We start from the raw sequence: 8,780 nt of genomic DNA on the forward strand, positions 1-8,780 counted from the left end.
CTTCTCCAGGCTGAACAACCCCAACTCTCTCAGCCTGTCCCTGGATGGGAGGTGCTCCAGCTCTCGAAACATCTTCATGGTTTCCTTTGGACTTGTTCCAACAAATCCATGTCCTTCCTATGCTGAGGGCTCCAGAACTGGGCACAGGGCTCCAGGTGGGATCTCACCAGAGCAAAGCAGAGGGGCAGAATCTCCTCCCTCACCTGCTGGTCCCACTGCTCTGGATGCAGCGCAGGACATGGTTGGCTTTTGAGGCTATGAGCACACGCCGCCAGCTTATGTTGAGCTCATCTCCCAGCACCCCAAGTCCTTCTCTTCAGGGCTGCTACCAATCCATTCTCCGCCCAGCCTGGATTTGTGTTTGGGTTTGCCCCGACGCAGGTGCTGGACCTCAGGAGGACAAGAGGAGTGGGCTGTATGCAGGCTTGGAAAATCCCATTAACGATGAGTACCTCAAACACCTTCCCTACCACCTCCAACCTGTTTAAGCAGGGCAAACACCTCACAGGGGCAACGTTGTACATCTGCACCAGTGTGTTCCCACCACTATCTCCCGCATCATCTCTGTGCTCACTTGTTTGGAAACACATTTTATATTTATGGGGTGTCTTGACCCAGGGAATTTCCCAGGGATGAGCAGTCCAGCAGCATCCTCCCACCCACCACAGAAGCCGCGTTGTCTCATCCATGCTGGCTCTGTTTAAGCAGAGCAATTGTTACAATAAATAACATCAGCCTATGGTGATTTATCCTTTTTCTTTCACGTTTTAAACAAATCAAGGCAGCAGCGCTGTGTTTTACTGCTGTTACATTTGTTTTTCAGAAGGGCTTTTGGTAACTCAGAGCATGAGTTATCGACTTCCCCTCCAAAAACACTGAGGCGCATGCGACGAGAACCGTCAGAAAGGGATTGGGAACTGCCTCGAGGGAAGGAAAAATTTCTCTCTGGGCAGTGGTACCGAACGAGGCAAAGCTCGGATCAATAGAAGCAGCAGCACTGCTCCCTGCAGTAACCATTCCCCCTCAAGCAGGTTCTAAGCAAGAAGTAAATGTGTAAGTAAAAACTTACTTTTTATCACTGGGAACAGCTTTTTAGTAGAACAAATCACTCCTAGCAGACCTAGTGGAGCTGCAGAGCTGTTTGGTTGATTTTGGAAGAGGGAGCACAGTCAGTCCCAAGAGCCCAGGCAAGTGATCTCCTGTATTCACCCGAGGCTTTGCCTCTTCCTTGGCTGATCACTCAGCTACCCAAAGCCAGGACTCCCAACTGTCACTACAAGCAAGCTCAGGATGGATCCTGTCCACTCAAACCTCACCATCTGCAGGTCAGGGCCCTCCTTAGTCCCACAGACTCAAACCATGTCCTCAACCACACTTTCCCACCTGAACCCAGAATCATTCCAAGCCTCTAAAAGCTCCCCACCATCCTCTGTTCTTGCCTTGCCCACCTTTTTAACAAGCCCAGTAGACCAGGGTCTGCCTTTCCACAAGACCCTTTTCCAGTGTCATCTTGTCCCTCCTAAGGACAATCGCCCACAAAAACTAAGATGGGGAATACGACCCAGAGGACAACTGGCTGCTGGTTCCAGCCCTTCAGCCTGCAGGATGCAGAAGGCACGTCTGAATTGGTCTGCACAAACTGTGATGAAAAGCAGAGGTCCAGGGAACAGCCACAGCGAACGCTGCAGAGACCCAGAGCAGGCAAAGCCCTCGGAGAGCTCTTGGAGAAGGTGCAGAGACGGCCACTGTGGGGATCTTATAACCTGCAAAGCAAAAGGCCAGTCCTGCAAGACCCACAAGCATCCCAAAACACACCAGGGCTGGCATCCCATCCCAAAGGACAGCCCAGGGGAAGGCAAGGTGTCACCCAGTGCCACCATCCTGAAATTATCAATGCATAGCACAGGATTGCTGCTAACAATCAGTGAGGTAATAACAAGTCTTGAAACTCAAAGTCTGACAGCGCTATCCCAAACCAAAGTCCTCCAGAAACACCATATGGTACCAAAGCATCACAGATCCACCAACACCCTCGGGGACAGCTCGCTTGCAATTAGCAACCCACCAGGGTAATGAACATTGATGTCTGTCACCATCCTAGTGTTAATCAGCCACAATATGGGAAAAGCCCAGAGGAGCAGAGCCACTAGGAGGAAATAAATGCAAAGCCAGTTTGGGGGATGTTCTTGTCATTCTCCTGCCACCTCGTGGGGAAGAGAAGAGAACAAGGAGTGGTTTCTGCCACAGTGACGCTCCCCAAGGCTCGTCAGTCATTTCAACCAGCATCTTTAACGCCAATTGATGGCTTGGTTTGCCCTGAGGAACCAGACTGTCAGGTGGTGCTTCAGCATGCTCATCTCTGAAAAGTCTCTCCATCAGGGTCCCACCTCTCCCGCCTCTCAAGGTTCCTCTGGATCCATCCCTTCCATCCAGCAGGTCAACCACACCACACAGCTCGGTGTCATCGGCAAAGCTGCTGCGGATGCCCTCACTCCTACTGTCCATGTCAAACATCTTTGTATTTACAAAATGTATTTGCTCTTCCTGAAGGGGATTGTAGGGTTTGAGAAGAAAGCAAATAATCTGAAGTCAAATATAAGTGAAATAATTTGTTTTAACCAAAATAACTGGGCTAAAATCCGCACAGAGGACACGTTTTCAATCACCATCGTGAACAGCACCAGCCTTCAAAGCTGAGATGAAAAAAGTGGATTTTGGCTAAACCAAAGCCAGTGGCAAATGCACTGAGTTCAGTGGGAACATAGCTCAAGAGTCAAATAATTCACAGTTGCAAAACAAACAGCACCATCAGTTCTGCTCTTCAGGCAACCCCTGGAAGATGCTCAGTGTAACAGAGGAGCCACGCAGAGTGAGAAACTGCCTGATTCACTGAATAAAGGCAGTAAAAGCAGACAGGAACCTCTGAATCAATTAAGATCAGTGCTAATATTTCATTAACCCTCTTGCCAGCCTCCCAACTAACCAAGTGTGCACGCTGCTGTGGTCAACCTCCCTGAGAAACGCTGCCCTGCTCCCAGGGAAGCTTTAAAGCAACATGGCTGGAAGACCCATCCACCACTACCTGTTAATGCGTCGGCCTGGACCGTGTTCCAGAGGGAAGGGAGGCAGCTACAACCACCTCAGCTCAAACCTCAGCTGTTCATCTTCCTTTTCACACTCAGTTGTGAGGGGTTCCCGTTCTTCTGTCAGGTTACGGATGTAACGCATGTAGCTTTTCACCTGGAAATAAATAGAACATCCCTACAGCCGAGCGTGTTCAGCAGCGCTGGGACAGCAAGTAGAGCTCTCTATCCTACAATCTGTGCAGGATAACCTCAAACGTCCGTAGGACACTACGGATTATGTCTTTTAACACCTGGGAATAGTAAACACTTGACTGAAGGGTCTGGAAGGGTGGAGGGCATGGCAGTGGTGGGACAGGGACACAGCTGTGCAGGGATGGGGGGCACAGCGGGGTGGAATGGGGACGTGGAGGTACTGGGGTGGGGGCACAGCGGGGCCAGGACAGGGGCCCTGGGATGGAGATCATGAAGGGATAGGGCAGGGGCCCTGGGAGGGAGATCATGAAGGGATAGGACAGGAGCCCTGGGATGGACATCATGAAGGGATAGGACACAGGGGCCCTGGGATGGAGATCATGAAGGGATAGGACACAGGGGCCCTGGGATGGAGACCATGAGGGGGATAGGACACAGGGGCCCTGGGATGGAGACCATGAGGGGGATAGGACACAGGAGCCCTGGGATGGAGATCATGAGGGGGATAGGACACAGGAGCCCTGGGATGGAGATCATGAAGGGGATAGGACACAGGGGCCCTGGGATGGAGATCACGAAGGGACAGGACAGGGGCCCACGCTGGGTTGGGGACATGGTTGAGCTGGGAGCACTGGGATGGGGGCTCCGGGAGAACCCGGAGGGAGTCACCGGGACGGGTAGGAGCGGGAACACGGTGGGGCAGGGGGCACGGGGACGGGGCCCTTACGTGTCGCCTCTCTGGGCCGGGGCTGCGGCGGAGCCCCCCCTTCCCTCGGCCCCGCGCGCCCGCCACGCCCCCTCCTCAGCGCCCAGCTGTGCGCCGCGGGCACGCCCCGCACGGGTAGGCCACGCCCCTCCCTTCGAGACACTCGGCGGCGAAACCACACCCTCTCGCCTAAGGCCACGCCCCTCCCTTAGGACAGTCTGCAGTGAGACCACGCCTCCAACAAGCACATGTCTTGCGAGGCCACGCCCCTCTGAGTGTACACACTCCCGCTGTGAGGCCACGCCCCCTCCTTGGGACACGCCCCCTCCCCTCCTTTAGGGCACAGCCGATATCTACGTAGACCCGTGTGGTACTGGGCCACGCCCCCTCATCTGCATACACACCCGTGCGAGGCCACGCCCCACTCCTTAGCAGATACTCCTGCACAGCAAGACCATGTCCCCTCACTAACACCCACCCGTGCAGTGAAGGCCACCCCCTCATTAGCACAGACTCCTGTACAGCAAAGCAACGCCCTCTCCGCATACATTCATGAACAGCAAAGCCACGCCCTCTCATTAGCATACACTAGCGCCGTGAAACCACACCCTCATTTGCATACACCTATGCAGTGAAGCTATGCCATTCGTTTGCATACATTCATGTACTGTTAAGCCACACCCCCTCCAATTAGCACAAACTCGGACGCAGCAAGGCAAAAGCCCATCAGCACACGCATCCCCCCATTAGCTTACACTCATGTGCAGTGAGGTCACACCCCCTCCTGCTAGAACACACCCTTTCTCATTATGTATGCATGTTAATGAGGGGGGTGTGGTCTCCGTGCAGGCACGCACACTAATGAAGGAGCAGTAGGCAGTGGGGCAGCAGGAATCGGCCCAGTGGAGTTCGAACAGGAGCTGGGTGGAACTGGGGACTTACCCTGGTTTTCTCCCCCCTCTAAAGGATTCCCAGCTTCTAAGGGTGAATTCCTCAGGAAACAAAATGTGGTATTTTGTGGGGAAAAATGTAACGGCAGCTCTTCCCCTAGGGCTGACCCCTACTGCCCCACCACCCTCACTGCTTTCTCTTCCAGCCAGGTCCCACCTCCCTCCTCGCCTTTATCCCTCCCGCATCCCACTAGCGCCCACAAAAAAAACCTTTATGAAACAGCAGTTTTAGGGACGCTGGTACAGTTCCGATGGTTTGAACCATGAGAGTTCCTGATGTGCAGGTCCACTGGATCCCCTGAGAGCAATGAATTCTCTCCCAGGAGCCACTGCAGCTCTCCCACGAGCCGTTCCCTCCTTTCTCCCTTCCCACACTTGCTCCACCTCCACTTTCCACACCAGCCGATGCCCCGTTTGGTTGCTCCACTCCAGTCATAAAACCAGGAGATGGGATTTTCCGCAAAGTGCCATTCCTTCCCTCTGAAAAGAACCTCAGAAGAGTCGATAAAATCTTTTATGTACAGACATCAAACCATTTCTCTGCCTCCCCTGGGACAGGAATAAAGGGATACAACCCTCGGACAGCATAGCAAAGACCATCCTTGGGAACACTTTCACATCAGTGTATTTGTCTCTGTCAAAGCAAGCGACAACAACCATTACTGAGCTGTCGAAGAGTTACACAGCTTTGGACGGCAGCCTCTCCCACAGCATTCCACTCACAATGTCACCTGGAACTCAGACTCTCTTCTCTATGAACGCCGTGTGCTGGCCCTGGAGGTAGCTCACGATCTTCTCCTCTATCTCCATGCCTTGTGCTATCTCCTCCTCTGAGAGCGACAACGGAGTCTGTGAGTCTTTGGTCACGATAATAACGGAGGTTCTCCGTGACTCCAGGACATTTGCCACCACCACCTGGTGCCGGTATTTCTCCAGAGCCTGCCGTGATTTATTGATTAAGATCAAGGGATCCGTCTCCAGTTTAAAAGAAATCACAAACGCCTCTGGGGCCCATTCTTTGACGAGAGGAGAGAGCATTTTTGGCACCATCTTCATCGTGATCTGCATCGCAGAAAGACGGCAGAGAGAAGCTTCAGTACAAACATTATGATGCATTTTAATAAGAGACGCAGGTGATGCTAGGGAAATTCCAGCTTCACTTCACATTGTATTTACACTGAGAAGTTTTCCAAGGCAGTGTTTGTTCAGATCTGACCAAACAATGTTAAAATGTCACTGTAAAACTAAACTCTTAATCTGGTATTAGCAACGAGCAGGGTGCTTTCAAATGATGTAACTCAAACATGCTGTTATTTAAGAGCTAAAACCCCTTGGGAAATACAAACACAAGCAGAGGAAGATTAAAAACTGATTACAACTGCAGAGTCATGGCTGCCCCATCCCTGGAGGGGTTCCAGGCCAGATTGGATGGGGCTTGGAGCCCCTGAGCCAGTGGGAGGTGTCCCTGCCTATGGCAGGGGGTTGAACTGGACGGGCTTTGAGGTCCCTTCCAACCCAAATCATTCCACGATTCTCCAATTCTTAAGTCCAAGTTTTCAGCTCAACAAAATCCAAACAGCTTGTTGAATCCTACCCCTTTTATCCTAGCGACTCTTTAAGGCACACAAGTCATAAATATGCCAAAATATGAGGGGGAAAAAAAGGCAGGAGCCTCTGTTTTCCAGTTTCCTGACCTCTGAATCTGCCACTGTGAATCAGGTTGTGTCTCAGCTTTCCTATTCTAATGAGAAAAGTCCGCTCATCCTCTTCATCCCACTCTAAACATAAACGTCACCAAGCCAGAGCAGAACCTATCCTGCCTTATCCCCAAGGGAAAAGGATAAAGTGAGGCAACTCCTCTATTTCCATGGGTTTCTGCCTCTGTGGAAATGCAGGCTCCCATTCCCGGTGAACACACTGGGTTTCTCAGCCAGCAATTGTTGCTTTGCAGCTTTTCCCAGGTCTCATTCCCAGGCAGCTGTGACCCCAGCAGGACACGGGAGGAGGCAGAAGGGGGGGCCTCACCTGGAGGGGCCCCTCTGAGGACTGGATCTTGTGCTCCGGCATCTCTGAGGCGGGGATGTAGAAATCCGACACGGCAGCTGCCAGGTAAAACATGACACTGGAGCCTGCAGGGAAGCACAAACACAGTCAACCACCACGCTGGCACGTACAGAGCAGCTGGGCACAGGGAGCGCTGGGATGGACCAGAGCCAGCTGGGCCACCCTCACACCAACTCGGAGCCCAGGGACCCTTCAGAACCCCCCCATCACCGACCCACACAGCGGGGTCCCCACAGACCCTGTCATCCACCAGTGCTGCCTCTGCCCCTCCCACCAAGCCCCCCCAGACCACCCACACTCTCAGGCCTGGCTGCTGGAGCCCCCACAGGTTCCCTTGTCCCCTCACATCAAAGCCTCATGGTCCCTAGGGCCACCTCACCCCTTCGTGCCAGGGCCCTGGGTCACCTCCTTCCTCCCACACCTGGGACCTGGGTCACATCCCCCTACGCTCCCTGTCCGCTCACGCTTAAACCCCAGGTCCCCTCCCCACCCGCTACACACCTGGGACACCCATACCCAGGGAATCCCCTGTACCCCACCCCCAGGCTCTGGCACCCCACGAGGACTCCCCATTCTCTCACACCTGGACCCCAGGGCTGCCCCCTGCCCTCGGTCCCCTCATGTCTGAGCCCCAGGTCCACTCTCATCCCTGAGGCTCCCCTGTCCCCTCACCCAGGGCCCTGGGTCGTGTCCCCCCACCCCTTCATTCCCTGACCATGGGCCCCATGTAGCCCCTCCACTCCTGGATCCCCCCCTAGGGACGCGCCCCTCCTCTCACTCCCAAACCCCAGGGCTGCCCCCTGCCCTGTCCCCTAACGCCGGGGTCCCGGGTCCCCCCCAGCCCCCTCACACCTGGGACACCACACTCCCCGGACCCCCTACGTCCCTCTCATGTCTGGGACGCCCCTTAAGGACTTGCCTCGTCCCCTCACACTCCGACCCTGGACGCCCCCCCTCACGCGAACCCCGAGACCCCCTCCCCGTCCCCCTCACACCCGGAACCTCGGGGGTGCCCCCCCGCCTCACACCTGGGACACATACCCAGACCCCACTCGCTCCTGCGACCCTCTCGGGTCCCCCCCTTCGCCTCACACCCGGATCCCGGGGCTGACCCGCGGCTGCCCCCGTGTCCCCCTCACACCCGGGACTCCCCTTCCCGTACCGAAGGGCGCCAAGGCGCGGGCGGCGGCTCGCAGCAGAGCCAAGTACTCGGTAAGGCCGGTGAACTCGATGGCCAGCAGCGCCCCGTCCTCGGTAGCCCGCCGGTAGTCCCGGAGAGCCGGCAGCAGGGCGGGGAGAGCGGCGGGGTCGGCGGTGATGGCGGGCGGCGGCCCGGGGCTGAGACGGAGGGCGTCGAGCAAGGCTGGCCCGTTAGGCGGGAGGACCCTGGCCCAGGGGAAGGCGGAGCGGGCGCGGTGCAGGAAGCAGACGCCGTAACCGGCGCTCACCAAGCGCTCGGCAGAGACGGCGCCGCGCCGCCCGCTGCTGAAATTCTCCAAGAACCGGACGGCGCGCGCTTCCAGCGCCACCTGCGTCCCCCCCGACGTCACCAGCGCCACCCGACGCCCCCGCGCCGCCTGCGCCGCCGCCCAGGCCCGCACTCGCGCCTCCGCCGCTGCTTCCGCCTCCGCGCCGTCCGACGCCATGCCCGGCTCTCTCCTACCCTGACCGGCACTTCACTTCCGTCCACCACTTCCGGTTCCTTCGCCCCGCCCCCTCTGGCCCTTTCAGCCAATCCTCTCTGTTTCTCTCCTCTCCCCGCGCCCTCTGACTTTTTCAGCC

The 8,780-nt window shown here is 55.9% G+C and overlaps 2 protein-coding genes across 9 annotated transcripts in view; both read right to left on the reverse strand.

Annotated features, from left to right (window-relative positions):
* The window catches only part of CCDC30 (coiled-coil domain containing 30), a 33,407-nt gene extending 28,131 nt beyond the window's left edge, over positions 1-5,276 (reverse strand). For 6 of the 7 annotated variants that reach the window (XR_008453256.1, XM_054085989.1, XM_054085988.1 and 3 more), the window contains exons 1-2: positions 5,145-5,276; positions 3,083-3,240 (exon numbers count right to left, since the gene is read on the reverse strand). The gene's annotated coding sequence lies outside the window, so the exon portion shown is untranslated. Of the gene's footprint in view, positions 1-3,082; positions 3,241-4,005; positions 4,083-5,144 lie in introns of those variants that run through there. The other variant, XM_054085985.1, reaches the window with a different exon arrangement.
* A 113-nt stretch (positions 5,277-5,389) lies between these two features.
* On the reverse strand, positions 5,390-8,676 carry PPCS (phosphopantothenoylcysteine synthetase). Of its 2 annotated transcripts, XM_054085993.1 has the most exons (4): positions 8,161-8,676; positions 6,960-7,063; positions 5,658-5,996; positions 5,390-5,568 (listed from the first exon to the last, which is right to left on the reverse strand). In XM_054085993.1, the coding sequence occupies exons 1-3, from the start codon at positions 8,642-8,644 to the stop codon at positions 5,673-5,675; spliced, it is 912 nt and encodes a 303-aa protein (XP_053941968.1). In that variant the 5' UTR covers positions 8,645-8,676; the 3' UTR covers positions 5,390-5,568; positions 5,658-5,672. The 2 variants fall into 2 exon arrangements, with proteins under 2 accessions (XP_053941968.1, XP_053941967.1); XM_054085992.1 differs by having other exon boundaries at positions 5,544-5,996.
* Between the last annotated feature and the right edge of the window lie 104 nt (positions 8,677-8,780).

The sequence above is a fragment of the Cuculus canorus genome, chromosome 21, assembly GCF_017976375.1.
Source record: "Cuculus canorus isolate bCucCan1 chromosome 21, bCucCan1.pri, whole genome shotgun sequence".
In the NCBI taxonomy this organism is placed as follows: domain Eukaryota; kingdom Metazoa; phylum Chordata; class Aves; order Cuculiformes; family Cuculidae; genus Cuculus; species Cuculus canorus.